The sequence below is a fragment of the Canis lupus genome, chromosome 17 (assembly GCF_011100685.1).
Source record: "Canis lupus familiaris isolate Mischka breed German Shepherd chromosome 17, alternate assembly UU_Cfam_GSD_1.0, whole genome shotgun sequence".
Taxonomy (NCBI): Eukaryota; Metazoa; Chordata; class Mammalia; order Carnivora; family Canidae; genus Canis; species Canis lupus.
In genome coordinates, this window is record NC_049238.1 from 21,437,833 (window position 1) to 21,455,893 (window position 18,061).

The 18,061-nt window shown below is 47.7% G+C and overlaps 3 protein-coding genes and 1 long non-coding RNA gene across 9 annotated transcripts in view; 2 read left to right on the forward strand and 2 right to left on the reverse strand.

Annotated features, from left to right (window-relative positions):
- Positions 1 to 2,458: 2,458 nt before the first annotated feature.
- LOC119869738 lies at positions 2,459 to 4,804 on the reverse strand. Its single transcript, XR_005372257.1, has 3 exons — positions 3,897 to 4,804; positions 2,988 to 3,077; positions 2,459 to 2,870 (listed from the first exon to the last, which is right to left on the reverse strand). It is a non-coding gene; the product is annotated as an uncharacterized LOC119869738 (long non-coding RNA).
- NRBP1 (nuclear receptor binding protein 1) lies at positions 4,298 to 15,519 on the forward strand. Of its 5 annotated transcripts, none has more exons than XM_038561090.1 (19): positions 4,298 to 4,702; positions 7,666 to 7,895; positions 8,061 to 8,183; positions 8,375 to 8,476; positions 8,918 to 9,007; positions 9,161 to 9,201; positions 9,575 to 9,669; positions 10,158 to 10,181; positions 11,157 to 11,240; positions 11,424 to 11,482; positions 11,616 to 11,714; positions 13,154 to 13,286; positions 13,464 to 13,569; positions 13,912 to 13,962; positions 14,060 to 14,195; positions 14,373 to 14,426; positions 14,517 to 14,580; positions 14,836 to 14,891; positions 14,968 to 15,519. In XM_038561090.1, the coding sequence occupies exons 1-19, from the start codon at positions 4,531 to 4,533 to the stop codon at positions 15,070 to 15,072; spliced, it is 1,824 nt and encodes a 607-aa protein (XP_038417018.1). In that variant the 5' UTR covers positions 4,298 to 4,530; the 3' UTR covers positions 15,073 to 15,519. The 5 variants fall into 5 exon arrangements, with proteins under 5 accessions (XP_038417018.1, XP_038417014.1, XP_038417017.1 ...); XM_038561089.1 differs by lacking the exon at positions 4,298 to 4,702 and adding an exon at positions 5,166 to 5,301; XM_038561087.1 differs by lacking the exon at positions 4,298 to 4,702 and adding an exon at positions 5,328 to 5,504.
- A 51-nt stretch (positions 15,520 to 15,570) lies between these two features.
- KRTCAP3 (keratinocyte associated protein 3) lies at positions 15,571 to 17,256 on the forward strand. Of its 2 annotated transcripts, XM_038561102.1 has the most exons (7): positions 15,572 to 15,721; positions 15,858 to 16,042; positions 16,139 to 16,198; positions 16,372 to 16,578; positions 16,698 to 16,832; positions 16,938 to 17,050; positions 17,171 to 17,256. In XM_038561102.1, exons 1-6 carry the CDS (start codon positions 15,694 to 15,696, stop codon positions 17,043 to 17,045), a joined length of 723 nt encoding a protein of 240 aa, XP_038417030.1. In that variant the 5' UTR covers positions 15,572 to 15,693; the 3' UTR covers positions 17,046 to 17,050; positions 17,171 to 17,256. The 2 variants fall into 2 exon arrangements, with proteins under 2 accessions (XP_038417031.1, XP_038417030.1); XM_038561103.1 differs by lacking the exon at positions 16,139 to 16,198 and having other exon boundaries at positions 15,571 to 15,721.
- Positions 17,257 to 17,332: 76 nt separating this feature from the next.
- The window catches only part of IFT172 (intraflagellar transport 172), a 37,500-nt gene continuing 36,771 nt past the window's right edge, over positions 17,333 to 18,061 (reverse strand). Inside the window, exons 47-48 of the mRNA XM_038561085.1 lie at positions 17,881 to 17,972; positions 17,333 to 17,485 (exon numbers count right to left, since the gene is read on the reverse strand). Coding sequence (XP_038417013.1) covers positions 17,396 to 17,485; positions 17,881 to 17,972 — 182 coding nt within the window. The 3' untranslated portion in view covers positions 17,333 to 17,395. The remainder of the gene's footprint in view (positions 17,486 to 17,880; positions 17,973 to 18,061) is intronic.

The window sequence follows — 18,061 nt, forward strand, 5'->3', positions numbered from 1 at the left end:
CTCTACCTCTCTCTGTGTGTCTCTGATAAATAAATAAAATCTTTTAAAAAAAAAATAGAGCTAACATATGATCCAGCAATTGCACTATTGGGTATTTACCTCAAAGATACAAATGTAGTGATGTGAAGGGGCACCTGCATCCCAAAGTTTATAGTAGCAATGCTCACAATAGCCAAACTATGGAAAGAGTCTAGATGTCCACCAACAAATGAATAAAGGAGATATGGTATACACACACACACACACACACACACACACAATGGAATATTACTCAGCCATCAAAAAAGAGATCTTGCCATTTGCAACGATGTGGATGGAACTAGAGGGTATTATGTAAAGCAGAATAAGTCAGTCAGAGAAAGACAATTATATAATTTCACTCACATGTGGGATTTAAGAAACAAAACAGAGGAGCATAGGAGAAGGGAGGGGAAAATAAAACAAGACAGAATCAGAGAGGGAGACAAACCAAAGAGACGTAATCATAGGAAACAAACTGAGGGGTTGCTGGGAGAGGGGGTGGGGGGGATGGGCTAACTAGGTGATGTGCATTAAGGAGGGCATGTGATGTTATGAGCATTGGGTGTTCTATACAACTGATGAATTCACTAAACTATACCTCTGACACTAATAATACATTATATGGTAATTAATTGATTTTAAGTAAATAAAAAGAAATAAACTTCATAAATTACCTATTAAAAAAAAGAAATCTCACTCCTTGGTGTTTACCCAAGGAGTTGAAAACTTATGTCCACACAAAAACCACACAGATATTTATGGGAGCTTTATCATAATTGGCAAAAGTTAGAAGCAAATAAGATGTCCTTTAGTAGGTGAATGGATAAAATTAACTGGTACATCTAGACCATCGCATATTATTCAGTGCTAAAAAGAAATGAGCTATCAAGCCATGAAAACACATGAAGGACCCTTAAATGCATATCATTAAGTGAAAGAAGCCAACCTGAAAAGGTTGCATACTATAGGATTCCAAGTATATGACCTCCGGAAAAGGCAAAACTATGGAGATTAATATTAGTCGTTGCTAGGGTTGTGAAGGCAGAGTACAAAGGATTTTTAGAGCAGTAACAATGCTTTGTATAATGATAGATATATATCATTAGATGTTTTTCCAAACCTATAGAATGTACAATACCAAGAGTGAACCATAAGGTACACTATGGATTTTGGGTGATTAGGATAGGTCAATGTAAGTTTGTCCTCAATAAAATGTATATCTTTCTGGTGAGTGATGTTGATACTTTTTTTTTTTTGAAAAGCCAGCATAAAGCACTTTTATTGCAATAATAAAACTTGAAACTCATACGTAGTGTGGGCAGGTTGGGGTGGGGGTGGTAGGCAGCAATAATTTCTCTCACCAAATCACTACACAGGACAGCAAAGGGGTGAGAGGGGGAGGAGGAAAAGCCAGGAAACTCTGAGATCAGCTGGGGGAGCCTAACATCAAAAACCAGGAGATGCTGAAGCTGTGATGACCAGCATCATTTTCTCAAGACAACACTCAAGGGTTTGTCATGATGGCTGGGCTTTCATTGGGTGTTATGTGTCTACAAACAGCACCTTCAATTACACTTCACATGGGGTGAAGTAATAAATGGGAAATCTCTGAACCTTCTCAATTTTGATGTAAACCTAAAATTGCTTTCTTAAAAGAAAGGTTTATTAGAGAGAGAGAGAGCATATGTGGGTGCATGGTGAGGGCAGAAGGGAGAAGGAAAGAGAATCTCAAGCACATACTGTGCTCAGCAAGGATCCTGATACGGAGCTCAATCCCACGACCCTGAGATCATGTCCTGAGTTGAAATCAAGAGTTGGATGCTTTTTATTTTCTTTTTAATTTTTTATGATAGTCACAGAGAGAGAGAGAGAGAGAGGCAGAGACACAGGCAGAGGGAGAAGCAAGCTCCATGCAGGGAGCCCGACGTGGGACTCGATCCCCGGCCTCCAGGATGGCGCCCGGGGCCAAAGGCAGGCGCTAAACCGCTGTACCACCCAGGGATCCCAAGAGTTGGATGCTTAACTGATTAAGCCACTCAAGTGCCTCTAAACCCTAACATACTTTTTTTTTTTTTTTAAGTTTTATTTACTCTTGAGAGAACAGAGAGAAGCAGAAACATAGGCAGAGGGAGAAGCAGACTCCCTGAGGGGAGCCCGATGTGGGACTTGGTCCAGGGGCCCCCAGACCATGCCCTGAGTCCAAGGCAGATGCTCAACCACTGAGCCGGCCAGGTGTCCCCTTTACATACTCTTGATATTGTTATTTGATATCTTTTTTTTTTAATTTTTATTTATTTATGATAGTCACAGAGAGAGAGAGAGGCAGAGACACAGGCAGAGGGAGAAGCAGGCTCCATGCACCGGGAGCCTGATGTGGGATTCGATCCCGGGTCTCCAGGATCGCGCCCTGGGCCAAAGGCAGGCGCAAAACCACTGTGCCACCCAGGGATCCCTGATATCTTTTTGAAGAGTAACTTGGCAATATCCATTCAAGTTAAAATGTTCTTAGCTCCTGACTTAGCAATTCTACTTATATAACCATATAAAAATAATTTTCACAAGCAGGCAAAGATATGTGCAAGACTTTACTTCAGCTTTACTTATAATAATAAATGTTGGAAATAACCCTGATGCCCCCTGGTAGTTAGTAAGTAAACGCTGGACAATGGAATACTTCACAGTGGCTAAAAGATTAAAATAGTGCTATATGAGGGGATCCGTGGGTGGCTCAGTGGTTTAGCGCCTGCCCTCAGCCCAGGGCGTGATCCTGGAGTCCCGCATCGGGCTTCCTGCTTCCTGCATGGCACCTGCTTCTCCCTCTGCCTGTGTCTCTCATGAATAAATAAAATCTTAAAAAAAAAAGAAAAACAAGGAGTAATTTGAAAAAGATTATGTATTATCAGCTTGCTTTCATTTTAAATTATATGCACATATATTAATACATGCACAGAAAAATGGATACATACATCAAAATCTTAATTCTTCTGTTGAAATAGGATTACAAGAGATTTTCACATTCTATAGCAATTGTTAATTCACAATATTCCATAGGATTCCTGTAAGGATTAAATGAGTTAATATGTCATAAGGCAATTGAAACAGTGGACCATAGCACATAGAAGATATTACATAAATATTTTTGAAATATTGTTTACAATAAATTTTATTAAAGCAGAATAAAATGAGGTGGCGAAAATGCAGTGTTTGAGCTGTTTAAACATGAAAAGTTAGAAATAAAATGAGAGCTGGAGGACGCCAATGGGTCCTCTATGCATATTTGAAAGAAGGAGTTAGTTAAAAAGGAAAGGTTAATAATGATAAGGTCCAAACAGAAGAGAATGGGAAACTATAATAATATTAACTGATATTTAATGAATGTTTATAGGGGAGCAGGTGCCCCAATTGCCTTGGAGCCCACAAGGAGAAAGGGTTAACCTGGAGAAAGGGAGAAACAACCTTCCTTTGAAGATTAGAACAAAAAGATTTTTAACTTCAGTCTTTTGAAATTATATGCTAAATTTAGGGGACAAATTCATTTCCTAAATATCCAAAACAAGATCCATAACTTTCATCAGATTTCTAAAAGAATGTGTGAGCCCTCTGAAACGTAAAAGAATCAAGGATGAAAGATTGGTTGCAAAAGTATTTTGAGATGAAGAGATAAGAAAACGAGAGGGCTTTTGCCATATATTCTTCTTTACATTAGTTAAGAGGATTAAGAGATACCCTTTAAGGACAGTGAAATTTAGTGATTATCGCATTGCCAAGTTCTGAAAACCGATTCATCCTCCTCCCTTCAAAATACACGTCTAATGGCAGAGCGAATTTCTACCGCTCAGGCTCAGCGTTTAGTTTTCGCAGACCAATGGGCTCACCCCGGATCTTTCCCTTTCACTTCCTTGAAGTCAATCCAAATTCTTTCCAAACATCTTTTCAAGGAAGCCTTTGATAAATCTTACTGTTTGGATGCTAGATTTGGCTCCTATCAACTTTTGGTGAATAGCCTTAATGCCTCTGATTTCGTTTTTTGCATGTGTCAGTTAGCCTTTCAATTTCTTATACGGATCAAACGAGTCATCTGTGAAAACCTCCTGCAAAGTTTTGGCAAAGGTCGGTGCTATGCAATTTTCAGGATACGTTCAGGAAAAATTTTAAGCTGAAGAACTGGTGTCCTGCGCAGTCTCGCCCCTTACAAATAATGAAAGTGGGTGGGCGCTCCTCCCGGTGTGAGGCTACGTCTTTCGCTCCTTTTGTCTTTTAGTCGGAACAGAACTGTCATGGCGCCTTCAAGAGGAGACGGAAGGCCTTCCTTTCGCCCGGCGGACTCATCGGGGGCACCTGGACTGGACGGAGGGGTGGACAGTGAGACCAACCCCAGCCGAGACCCAACACACCGATGCCTCCGAGAGGTCTCAACCGGACAGGCTCAAGGGGAGGAGACCGGCTTGGAGACTATGGCAGCGAGCGGCCGTCTTCCCGGGGCACCGCCCACCTTGGCCGCCCCATCCAATGGCAACCCAACGGCAGTGCGGCACCGCCCATCTGTTGGTCGGGACGCCGCGAGGGCGGGGCCCGCAGTTCGGTTGCGCTGCGGAGCGCAGCTGTGAGGGAGTCTCTCTGGTCCGCGGCCCCGAACCCGAGCTGGAGCTGAAGCGCAGGCTGCGGGGAGCGGAGTCGGGAGGTGAGCGCCGAGGGGAGGGAGCGGGAGGGACGGGTTCGGCGACCGGACAGAAGGGTCGGCTTCCGCGGCCCGACGCGCCGGGACCCCGGCAGGCGGGTGTCTGGAGGCTGCTCTGCTCGCTCGGCGGCCCGAGGCCCGGCCCGCCGGAGCCCAGGGGCCGCCCCGGCCCCACAGTCTCGGCCGGGCCCTCCCGGCCTGCCCTGAGTGGCGGCCACCCGGAATTCTGCCGGCGCGGGGCGCGGGGCGCGAGGCCCTGGCGTTCGTGTCGAACTGGGGCTGACGAGAGGCGGGGCCGGCCGCGGGGGCGGGGGCGGCGGTGGCGGGCCCCGCGGCCTGCGGAAGCGCAGCGTCGGGGCCGCGCCTGCTGGCGGAGGCCGGCGCGCCGACAGCGCGGGGGCGTGGCCTGCGCCCCTGACGGCGCCGCGGGGCTGGCCTTTGATGAGGTGGCGGCGGCTGGCTCCCGGGCCTGCGGGACCCGCGGCGCTCGCAAGCAGACGGCGGGCAGGGGACCTGTTGGAGCGTGAGGCCGTTCCCTGCGCTTGCTTTGACGTCTGACCACACAACCCTGTGGGTCCCGGAGGCCCTGTGGTCGGCTCGGGGTGAGGGCAGCCCAGAGGCCTGTGGCCTGCGAGCTGTTGCTGAGGAGTTGAAATGCAGAGGGGCTGCAGTCCAGTAAATGAAAGTCTCCGAGAAAAACTTTGCGCGACGATCTACCTACACTGCTCAGAAGTGAACACAGTATTCTCGGGGTGGCTGGAAGCGGCGAGGAGATTCCCTTGTAGGGGCGTGAATGGCCTTTTCCGTATGTGATCTCTTAAACCTCTGAACGACCCTGAGAAGAAAACCCCAGCGTTGCAAAGGTTTCTTCATCGGGAGGGGAAGTGCTAGGGCATCTTGGGCAGTGCCTTGGTTTTGCCTGCTGGGGAAAGATTGGGGAGGGAGAAAACAAGGACACGGCTGTGACTGGTAAAGGTTTGGCTTCTTTTGTGGTGCTTTACTGTGGATTGTCTGTGACCTGGGTCAAGAGGTTTCCTTAGAATCCATTGGCTACAGGCTTCCTGTATTGGAGCTCCAGTGGTATTTCCTATTGTCATCTAGCTGGAATTTTTACTGAGCTGTTCAGATTCAAGATGCATTCTATAAATATAGCTGCTCTAGAAAGTAATCCCTATGAACTTTCTTACCATTTTCTTAGTTGCTTTTCAGGGGGGAAGAAAAAGGAAAGTGATCTCTAACTGGTGTTCTGGTACATTACTAAGACAGCTTTCTTGTCTGGTTGAATAAAGTCTATGATAGGCAGGACCTAGATAATAACAGGCAAAGAATATCTTGCCAGATTTTCTCTGTAGTGCTTTATGGTTATCTGGTATTTACTAGAATGTCATCTTAATAAGAATCTGATTTGGGTTAAACATAGTGTAAATTGGGGGTGGAGATTGGCAGAAGGGAGTATCCAGGAGTTCTAAAATAAGAGCTTTTTGAAAGATTGTTGTTGATCAGAGGCTTCTGTATTCTGAATTTAGAGGAGGAAGTCTACTTTCCAGAATGTCACTTTCATATGGAGCACTCCTTTGAGCCCAGCACACACAGGTTTCAGCTCCGTCATAGCCTTTGTTCTTAGAGAGATGGAATAACATTCAGTGGTTGTCCTGCAACTGTCTGGATAAGTTAGCGACATTTAGCTTGTGAGAATTCTTTTTCTTCCAAATAGCCATGTGCCTTAAAAAAATATTGTACTATATAGTATTTTTTCTTGTAACTGCTGTATTTTGAGTTATTTGTTCTTTTTAAAAATTTTTTTGTTTTAAAGATTTTACTCATTTATTTGAGAGAGAGTGAGCTTGAGCAGGGGAAGTGGGAGCCAGACTCGGGGCTCAATCCCAAGATCATGTCCTGAGCTGAAGGAAGATGCTTAACAGACTGAGCCAACCCGGCACTCCTTGAGTTATTTGTTTATGAGGGAATATCTCTGTCAGATCTGGTATCCCCGAGGGTGGAGCCTTTGAGCTGTTTGGATGAAATGAAAGCTGGAAGCTGAAAGTTCTAGATTTGTTTAAATTTGTGGTTCCATAAATGTGGGCATCTCATTTATTTTATTCACTATTTTATCTCTGGTACCTAGCCCAGTGCTTGGCCTACAGTAAGTGCTTAATAAATATTTGTTGAATGAGTGAATGAAAAAAAAATGTTGCTAACCAATACCCATTTGCACACTCACATCACAGGGGAGGTGAGGGCATCAGGGATGAAGTCACTAACCACTGCCAGTTACCTGGCCCAAGGGTATCCTCAGCATGGACTAGTAGACTTGATCTATGTGTAGGAGGGATGGATAGCAAATGCCAGAATTCTAGTGGAATAAATTAGCTTGAGGGTTTCATCTGGATAAATTGGCTGAGAGTGCTACAGGTCCAGACTTAGGGCTGAATCAGTGAAAGATTTTGGGGTCTAGAGTCATCTGAATAGGGCCATGTAGCTTAGTTCTTGAACACATAAAGGCAGGTGAAGTTTTAAAGGAAGATTGTTGGGTGAGTATTGCTGAGAAGGAATGGTGTCTGTCCCTGATTTGGCTGTTCATTTGAACCTGAAAAATGGGAGTTATATTGTCATAAATCTTAGGTTTGCCACTCCTCATGGGTCATCTTCAACCACGATAGCTTCACTTCTCTAGACTAAGAAGTAGTTAATGTTTCAATGTTCAGACAGAATTAATTTGATTTTGGACTTAAAGGAAACAAGGGAGACCGATGTTTTGTTTTGTTTTTTAACCCCAGATGAGGTTATTAGGATTAAGCATGGAGCCCAACATGGGGCTTGAACTCATGACCCTGAGATCAAGACCTGAGCTGAGATCAAGAGTTGGATGCTTAACTGAGCCACCCAAGTGCCCCAGGATTAAATCTTTATAGATCTATCCTGACCCTTTCTGCCTTCTTCCTTCATCCTTGCCCCAACCAATACAGGCCTGAGTGTTCGTTCCAGCATGTCGGAGGGGGAGTCCCAGACAGTAGTCAGCAGTGGCTCAGACCCAAAGGTAGAATCCTCATCCTCAGCTCCTGGCCTGACATCAGTGTCACCTCCTGTGACCTCCACCACCTCAGCTGCTTCCCCAGAGGAAGAAGAAGAAAGTGAAGATGAGTCTGAGATCTTGGAAGAGTCACCATGTGGACGCTGGCAGAAGAGGCGGGAGGAGGTAAAGTGATGGTAGTGTCACTCTGGGGGGAGTGGAAAGGGAAAGTCTCAAAGGGTCACACCAAACTTTAACAGATCAGAGCCTAGGAGAGGATGATCATTTGGAGTATTAAAATGGTTTATACGATAACTTTAGTAATTCCTTTCCATTTGGATTTCTTCTCAGGTGAATCAACGGAATGTACCAGGTATTGACAGTGCATACCTGGCCATGGATACAGAGGAGGGTGTAGAGGTTGTGTGGAATGAGGTCCAGTTCTCTGAGCGCAAGAACTACAAGCTGCAGGAGGTAGGTAATGGTGAAAGAATGTAGCCCGTAGGGTATTAGAATGCAGGCGTTAAAGAGAAATTGGTGTTGAGAAGCTGATTAGGAGGAGAGGATGTTGGGGTTAGATTATTTCTGGGGAGGGATAGGGAATGGCTTTTCAGGATTACAGTAATTTCTGAACCTTGTTATCCCACTCTCTCTCCTGCCCTCAGGAAAAAGTCCGTGCTGTGTTTGATAATCTGATTCAGTTGGAACATCTCAACATTGTTAAGTTTCATAAGTATTGGGCTGACATTAAAGAGAACAAGGCCAGGGTAAGAACTTTTTCTTGAACTTACTGCAAAGAGACTAGCTACATTTATTGTTCTTTTTACATTCAGAGATGAAAATAGATAGTTTTGAAACAAAACTGGAATCAGCTATTGTGGAGGTGAGAGTAGGGCTTTGCCTACTATGATCTATGATGCCTTTTGTTTGGTTATGGACGGGGCAGAAATGAGCAAACTTTTGTTTCCTTTCCATAGCTCTTATTGTTCAGTAGGGTTTTTTCTTTCTTTTTTTTTTTTTTTTCTGTTTGTTTGTTTGTTTGGTTTTGTCCTGTTAAATCTAAGGAAGTGTTGCTAACAACAAAAGGAGGGAAACTTAAAATAATCACCACCACCAGGTTTCAGATCTAATATATATCTGGTATATGTGTCAACAGATAGGGAATCATTCCTACTCTAAGGTTTTATTTGAGTGTTTTGCCTCTCCAGGTTATTTTTATCACAGAATACATGTCATCTGGGAGTCTTAAGCAATTTCTGAAGAAGACCAAAAAGAATCACAAGACTATGAATGAAAAGGTATGAAGGGAGAGCAGACAAAGCTTTAGGCTAGTTTGGGTGTTTTAAAAAGATTATATTAATCATGAAGCTAAGCAGGAAGGGATGGAGGAAAACTAGTTGGAGGGTTAAGAGAAGGGATTACTGCTGACCCTTTGACTACACTGTTTCCAGGCTTGGAAGCGCTGGTGCACGCAAATCCTCTCTGCCCTTAGGTAAGTAGGATCTGGTTAGTGTTTTTCCCCTGATTTAGTTTCTGGTTTAGTTCCTCCAAAGAGATTTTAAGGCACTACTCTGCTGTTTTTTTCTGCCTCAGCCCACTTTTTTTTGAGTCCTCTACTGTCAAGATTAGGCCCCTATGGTCTTTTAAAGGGTCCATTGTAATGCCCTAACCACAATACTATCTCCCACCTCTTTCTCCTAGTGCTTATCCAGCTATTTAACTCATCAGGCATAATGGAGATTCAGAGTGTGGGGATTATCTTTGTGGTGACCAGCAGGAGACCAGGCCCTTGCTCCTCTTAACCCTTGGGTTCCCCCTGCCCTTAATTTCCCAGTGGCCCCTCTAACAGCCCAGTGCCCCCACAGCTACCTGCACTCCTGTGACCCCCCCATCATCCATGGGAACCTGACCTGTGACACCATCTTCATCCAGCACAACGGACTCATCAAGATTGGCTCTGGTGAGGGGAGGGAGAGGTTCTGGGCAGGGGAGCCTCGGGAATTTGGGAACCATGGGGGTAAGATGAAAGGAGTGGGAGAGTAGAGCAAAATTCTGAGGTGTGGGCTGGTGGTAAGAGATAGGACTCTGCTAGGGGTCATTCATAGGGAGAGGCCAGTCAATTAGGGGGTAGGGTCTAATCTTAAACATTTTTTTTTGGAGGGAAGTGGGTTAATCCAGAGATCTTGGTAGGACGTTGGGAAAGGGCAAGAGATGGGTCTAAGGTCTGACTTGAGCCCCTGTGGCCAGACCCTACGCAAGGAGGTTCCAGGCTGTGTCTGCTGTGAGTGCTTTCATTTGCCGTGTATCTGTGTGCAGTGTATAACGTTTCTGTGTGCTGTGTTTGTGTGTGGTTTGTGTGTCCATTTGTCTGGGGCTTGGCTGCTCCATCGCTCACAACTTTTCTCTGTTTTCCTCCCTCCCGCTTACGGGCTGCTCTGTTCCCAACAGTCTTTCATAGGATTTTTGCTAATGGTGAGAGCTCCCTGTTGCCCCACTTGGGGCTCTGTTTGTGCTCCCTCTGCTCCTCTTTGCGGCTGCCCAGTGCATGCAGTCGTGGGAGCAAGCCCCGTTCCCCTACCTTCCCTGCCTACTTATGCCTGCTTGGCTTCTCCCTACCAGCCCTCCACCTGCTTGCCCTTCCATAATTTGCTTGTTTCCTGTGGATTGTGCCTGGCCGGCCATTTATGTCCTGGATTCTTATTTCCCTTCATCATCAGGCTGGTTCCCTAAATCATACTGTGCTCCCAGACACTCTGTGATTCGTAGTCATTGTTTATGATCTGAGTGAGTCCAAATTGGGCCCGGCCCTGGTTCCTCGTTCAGGCCTGTGGCAGGAATGTTGAGGAATAAGAGAGTAGAGGAGGAGTTTCACATTTTGGTGGATTAAACATGAGAATGATTCAAGGGTGTTGGTTCAGCTTTGAGCTGTTTTGAGTTTCAGTCAGCAAAGTTGGGTGAGAAGGAGGCTGTCTAGTTGGTTGTATTGTTAATCCTTCTTACTCTTTTTTATCCAAGTTTCTGAGATCTTTAAATTGTCCCAGGTTAGGAAGGGCTGCCTATGTTTTTATGCTAATTTGCAGGTGTCTGAAAGAACTAGACCAAACATTTTCATGTGACAGGGATTAGATATTCTTGAGTTTGGGGGAAGGTTTTCCTTAGCCTCCATTGCTGCTTGGCCAGCCCAAGGCTCCCATATACCTATTAGTTTAGTGTGGTATGTTTGTTGTTACTGAGTTAGGGACCTTAAGTGAGAAGCGCTAGACCCAAGAAAGGGGAAGTAGGTGGTGTTCATGTTTAGTTTGTGGTTCAAGATAAGAAGAGGACAGGTTTGCACTTTCAGTGTTAAGAGTCTTCAGGAGAGAATTTGGCTTTTGGGGAACCTCTCTCTGGAGTGAGACTATGCTTTGTTGATGGTGGTCAGATTGTGGGTATCTCCCCTACTCCCAGTGGCTCCTGACACTATCAACAATCATGTGAAGACTTGTCGGGAAGAGCAGAAGAACCTACACTTCTTTGCACCGGAGTATGGAGGTGAGGCACCTCAGTTTCTCTGCCCTCTCTGTTCCCCAGGTTTCCACCTTATAACCTGAGGCCCAGAGGTAATAGAACTGAAACTTCTAGTTTCTGCTGGCATACAAAAAGTTTTTAAAAGGCATTTCTGCCACCCTCTGCCCCTATCCTCTGATTCACCAAAGGCTTCTCTGTTTTCCCTAGAGGTCACTAATGTGACAACAGCAGTAGACATCTACTCCTTTGGCATGTGTGCACTGGAGGTGAGGAAACCACAAGCAGTGGTGATAGAAAGGGATCAGATTATAAGATGGGAGGGGAGGCCAACTAAGGTCTTGAGGGAGTGATTCTGGAGCACTGAAATTCTGAAGTCTTTTCTGTTCCCCCTCACTGCAGATGGCAGTGCTGGAGATTCAGGGCAATGGAGAGTCCTCATATGTGCCACAGGAAGCTATCAGCAGTGCCATCCAGCTTCTAGAAGACCCATTACAGAGGGTAATAATCTTTTGGGTCACTCTATCAGCAGTTTGAAATGTCTTGAGGTTTTTCTTCCTTTTTACTTGGAATATGCTGTCTTCTAAGAGTCAGAGAACAGAAAGCAGAAAGGACAGGCAAAAGCAGTGAATATTTAAATATTTTCCTAGGTGGTGCCTACCTTGTTTTTTGTATACACACACAGGTTAAGGGTTTAAGATGGGTAGTATTGAGGGTAAAGGTTGTATATTAATATAGGTGTATCTGTGTCAAGGTAAATAATTTAATGGTTACCTCAAGGTAATTGGTATATGCTATCAGACAACCATCTTGATATTTTTATTTTATTTTATTTATTTATTTATTTATTTATTTATTTATTTATTTTTAAGATTTTATTAATTTACTCATGAGAGACACACACAGAGAGTCAGAGACACAGGCAGAGGGAGAAGCAGGCTCCATGCAGGGAGCCTGATGTGGGACTCGATCCCAGGTTTCCAGGATCACACCCTGGGCTGAAGGCGGTGCTAAACCGCTGAGCCACCCGGGCTGCCCCCATCTTGATATTTTTAAACAAACTGATGAGTTTGAATTAAATCCATCACTTAGGGTTTCGTATGCGTGTGTTTGTGTGTGTGTGTGTGTATGTATGTTGTATGTATGTATGTTTTAGGAGGGGAAAGTGCCTTGAAATAACAAACTAAGATTTAAAGGATGTAGCTTTATGAATCAGTAGGTAGATTATAGTTAAGTAAAGGCTGGACAGGAAGGTCTGAACAAGAATAGTTTGTAACTCATTAGATAGTGTTACAGCTCAGTTAGTGCGGAGTAAATTTCTGGTTCTGTGTGTTAGGTTGGAGCATTCAAGTGACAGATTAGGCATATGACCTTGGCCTTTGAGTTTGTAAGGAGGAAAAGAAAAGCCCGTTAATCGTCATGGCCTACAGGAAGTGGGAAGGGTAGGCCGTGTGTGTAGAGGAAGCTTGGGGAAAGCCAGTGAATTTAATAAATGATTGTAGGAGACAAAGGAAATTGTGGTAGTAGGCTTGAGAAATAAAAAGATGGTGAGTACTATTGAGCACAACAGATAGGTTTGGAAACAGAGAGGTGAACTTTGGTGAAAGAGAGGAAGGTAAGGTAGGCAGTGAGTGGGCTTATAAAGCAGAGAAGTAGAAAATCAGGAAAAAGAATTCGTAAGTTTGAATAGAAAAAAAAAAAGTTTATGGTTGGATAGTAGAAAAACCATTAAAACCAGAAAACCAGTGAACAGCACCTTCCATGTTATACCTCAGCATCTTCAGAGCCCTTTCAAATACATGTAGCAGTTTGTTCCCTCAACTGGTGCTGATCACCTAGTATGTAGGCCTGTGCTAAGTATGATGAGTGATGAAGTAGCACGATGAGTGCAGTGGCCTGGTTGCCAGATGCCTACTCTCCTTCCTTGTTCCCTTTTCTAGGAGTTCATTCAAAAGTGCCTGCATTCTGAGCCTGCTCGCAGACCAACAGCCAGAGAACTTCTTTTCCACCCAGCACTGTTTGAAGTGCCCTCGCTCAAACTCCTTGCTGCCCACTGCATTGTGGGACACCAACGTGAGTCTTCTTGGCCCTACTAGGAATTTTCTTCCCATCTGGAGCCTTAATAACTATCACTGGCATGCTCTCTTCCCTCTTCCATTTCCAAAGGAGTTCTTTACCCCCCAGGACCCCTGGGCTTTCCATGACGTTAATCTATCTCTCCATAACTTCCCATCTTATCATGCCCTCTAGACATGATCCCTGAGAATGCTCTGGAGGAGATCACCAAAAACATGGATACCAGTGCTGTACTGGCTGAAATCCCTGCAGGACCAGGAAGAGAACCAGTTCAGACTTTGTGAGTAACTAACTGAGAGGGTCTGAAAGGGACAGATTTGTCACTACCATCGAAGGTTCTGTCAACTGTCCATTCTTTGGGAATTGTTTTTTTTTTTTTAATTTTTATTTATTTATGATAGTTACAGAGAGAGAGAGAGGCAGAGACACAGGCAGAGGGAGAAGCAGGCTCCATGCACCGGGAGCCCGATGTGGGATTCGATCCCGGGTCTCCAGGATCGCGCCCTGGGCCAAAGGCAGGCGCTAAACCGCTGCGCCACCCAGGGATCCCTCTTTGGGAATTGTTGAATCTGTTTTGTTTATTTCCTTTCTTTTTATATGCTTTCTCTCTTTTCTTCTGCAGGTACTCTCAGTCACCAGCTCTGGAATTGGATAAATTCCTTGAAGATGTCAGGTGAGAGAAGGTCGAGAGGAAAGGCTTGCTGGAGGAAGCAGGGTGGGTGTTCTAAGGCATTCAAAGAGCCTGTGTGACCTGTCTGACCTCCCTCTAGGAATGGGATCTACCCCTTGACAGCCTTTGGGCTACCTCGGCCCCAGCAGCCACAGCAGGAGGAGGTGACATCACCTGTTGTGCCCCCCTCTGTCAAGACTCCAACACCCGAACCAGCTGAGGTGGAGACCCGCAAGGTGGGGCTCTGCGGGGGTGGAGGTCTCTGGTCATGGTGTTGGGAAGAAGAGGACACGTCAAATAAGGCTTTGTCCTTCAGAGAAAAGAATGTTCCTGTGGACTGGAAAGTATTCCAGCTGTTGGCTTTTTATGGCCTAGTGTCTCTTGTCATGACCCTCTGTGTGCCCTCTCCCTAGGTGGTGCTGATGCAGTGCAACATTGAGTCCGTGGAGGAGGGTGTCAAACACCATGTAAGGCTCAGGGCTAGGGCTGCATGGGGCTAGGTGGCTGGGGGTCGGGGGAGAAGAGGAGCCTCATTTTCTGACCATCCTATTCTCCAGCTGACACTTCTTCTGAAGCTGGAAGACAAACTCAACCGGCACCTGAGCTGTGACCTGATGCCAAGTGAGTCTCTCCTTTCCCTCAGAGGATGAGAGCCCGTGAGCCTTATCTGTGAGGAACATTCTTAGGGGTGGGGAAGAAGGCTACAAGGCAGCAACACATCGACGCACAAAGAACGAATATCTTAGCTCCTAAAACTGGAGGGCAGTTTTGCTTGTTTCGTTCTTTCGCAGTGAGGCTGACCCAACCAGGGCTGTTGGAAGGGCTCTGGGCCCCTGACTCCCACACTTTGCTCACCGTCTCCCTTTTCTCTGTCAGATGAGAACATCCCCGAGTTGGCAGCTGAGCTGGTGCAGCTGGGCTTCATTAGCGAGGTGAGCTTTCTGCCTTCAGCTGCTCTGGCTGCTGCATTCTCCTCTTGCCCTGTCTCACCCAGCTCTTCTCCTCCAGGCTGACCAGAGCCGACTGACTTCTCTGCTAGAGGAGACCCTGAACAAGTTCAATTTTGCCAGGAACAGCACCCTCAACTCAGCCGCTGTCACCGTCTCCTCTTAGAGCTCACCCGGGCCAGGCCCCTAATCAGAGCTGCAGCCGTCACTAGACGCGCCCGCAGCCTTCCTGCCTCTCCCCCCCAGTCAGTATTACCCTGTGAAGCCCCTTCTCTCCTTTATTATTCAGGAGGGCTTTGGGGCTCCCTGGTTCTGGGCATCACCCTCCCCTTCCCCTTCTCTTCCTCCCCTCTGCACTTTGTTTACTTGTTTTGCACAGACGTGGGCCTGGGCCTTCTCAGCAGCCGCCTTCTAGTTGGGGGCTAGTAGCTGATCTGCCGGCTCCCGCCCAGCCTGTGTGGAAAGGAGGCCCACGGGCACTGGGGGAGCTGAATTCTACAATCCCGCTGGGGCGGACGGGGCGGGAGAGAAGGGTGGTGCTGCAGTGGTGGCCCTGGGGGGCCATTCGATTCGCCTCAGTTGCTGCTGTAATAAAAGTCTACTTTTTGCTAAAGCGTCCCGTGTGTGTGTTTGCGCGCCTTCCCCGCTAGAGGGAGCGGGCTGGCAGCCCCGCCCGGGGCGCGGGGTTGGGCCTCCAGGTGCGGAGCGGGCGGAACTGGCTGGGAGAGCGAGGGCGGGGCGGCGAGGCCAGGTAGAGCTACCCTGCGGCTGGGCGCGGAGGGCCGCGATGAGGTGCTGCCGCCTCTACACCTTCGGTAACTTCCGGCCCTGGTTCGCTGCCCTGCGTCCGCCGGGGACCGTCCCACAGCCCTCCGCTCACTCGGGCGGCCACCAGGGGGGCCCTCCGGTTCCTTTCCCGGCTCAGGCCTGCCTCTCCCCGGTGCTTTGCAGACGCGGCCAGCGGCCCCCGGCGGCTTATGCGCGTGGGCCTCGCGCTCATCCTGGTGGGCCACGTGAACCTGCTCCTGGGGGCCGTGCTGCACGGCACAGTCCTGCGACACGTAGCCAATCCCCGCGGCGCCGTCACCCCGGAGTACACCACGGCCAATGTCATCTCCGTGGGATCCGGGCTGCTGGTGAGCGGGGCGGGGCCGCGGGCGTGGGGGCGGGGCGGCGGGCCGTGGGGCGGCGGGCCGTAGAGCGGCGCAGCCTTCAGGCTTTGTGTCTTCCAGAGTGTTTCCGTGGGACTTGTGGCCCTCTTGGCATCCAGGAACCTTCTGCTCCCACGACTGGTGAGAGGGGATTTCTGGAGCTTTAATGGGGCCTTGAGTCAGGGAAATGAGGACCTGACTCAGCTTCATCTTCAAGTGGGAGGAGGAGCCTCAACTAGAGAAACCAAAGTATCTTTATCAGTGGGAGAGTCAGCGACGCGCAGCCGCTCACCCTGATCTTCTGCCCCTGCCAGCACTGGGCCCTGCTGGCCGTTGCGCTGATGAACCTGCTCCTGTCCGCCGCCTGCTCCCTGGGCCTCCTCCTTGCCGTGTCGCTCACTGTGGCCAACGGTGGCCGTCGTCTTATTGCTGACTGCCATCCAGGACTGCTGGACCCTTTGCTACCGCTAGACCAGGGGCCTGGGCGGGCTGACTGCCCGTTTGACCCCACGAGAATCTATGTGAGTGCATGCTCTTCTCAGCCTTTCTGCAGCCTGCAGGTCTTGGTCTTGCCCTGTCAGCCTCCCCTACATGCCTGCCCTGCTCCCTCTCAGTTCCCCACCTTCCTGCTTCGCCCCAGGATACAGCCTTGGCTCTCTGGATCCCTTCTGTGTTCATGTCTGCAGCGGAGGCTGCCCTGTCTGGTTACTGCTGCGTGGCTGCACTCACTCTCCGTGGGGTGGGGCCCTACAGGAAGGAAGGGCTTCAGGAGCAGGTAAGGAGGACGGACAAGAAAGTCCATTCAGCAATGACTGGCTGTGTGGGAAAGGTGCTGAACTGGAATTCAGAGCAGGAGTAGTAACTCCATCCATCTCGACAGCTGGAGGAACTGACAGACCTTGACCTTCCTAAGTGTACAAGGCAGGAAAATGAGCAGCTACTGGATCAAAATCAGGAAATCCAGGCATTGCAGAAAAGCTGGGCTTAAGACAGGTAATCCATGAGGAGTGGGGCCTGGGAGAGGGTGGAGGCAGGGAATCACTCTTAGAACTGGGTCAGGTCCTCTGCTGTCCTGCTTGCCTTATGACCCCCGTTCTCCCTTCAACGGAGCAGGTGCCGATCCAGAGGCTCAGTTCACAACGGTGACATAAACCCCAGGATGACGTAAACAGCTGTAATAAAAGAACTCTTTCCTTCTACTTGGTTATGATTCCTTTTGGGAAAAGGGCACCAGACTGATATTGGGGATGACTTTGATCAAAGAACACAGTGGTCTCCATTACCTACAAGACTTTAATGAGGGAGAGAATCCAGTAACTCCTCCCTGAGCCCTCCCAGTTACTGAAAGGAAAAACTGGTGCTGGGTAGCCCTCCACACCACTGACTAATGAATTTCAGCACATCTTGGCACACGGGGCTGTGGGAAGTCTGTGGACAAACAGGAGAACAAGAGAGGAACTCATTAATGCTAAGGAAAAGCATTCCTTCTCTAAAGAAAATCAGCCCCATCTTAGAAGGTAGAGCAAAGTTCAGGGCCTGCACCTGCCTTCTTGACACTCCCACCCATCCTCTCTTGGTTTTGTGGTTTCCTTCAGTGCTGCTCTCCCTCTCTAACCTTTTTTTTTTTTTTTTAAGATTTATTTATTTACTTATTTATGATAGAGAGAGAGAGAGAGGGGCAGAGACACAGGAGGAGGGAGAAGCAGGCTCCATGCCGGGAGCCCGACATGGGACTCGATCCCGGGACTCCAGGATCACGCCCTGGGCCGAAGGCAGGCGCCAAACCGCTGAGCCACCCATGGATCCCCATCTCCCTCTCTAACCTTGATAGCCATAAGGAACTTATTCCAGTTGTCCTTGTTGGCTGCCTTCCCTGGCCGCTTAAATTCAATTTTGTTCCTCAGAATGGGGTACCCTGTGGGAGGAGAAAAAAAGATGAACTGGCATTTGAGGGGGAAAACCAAGAGCGATTTCAGAGTCAAATACTTTCTTGGTCCTGCTATT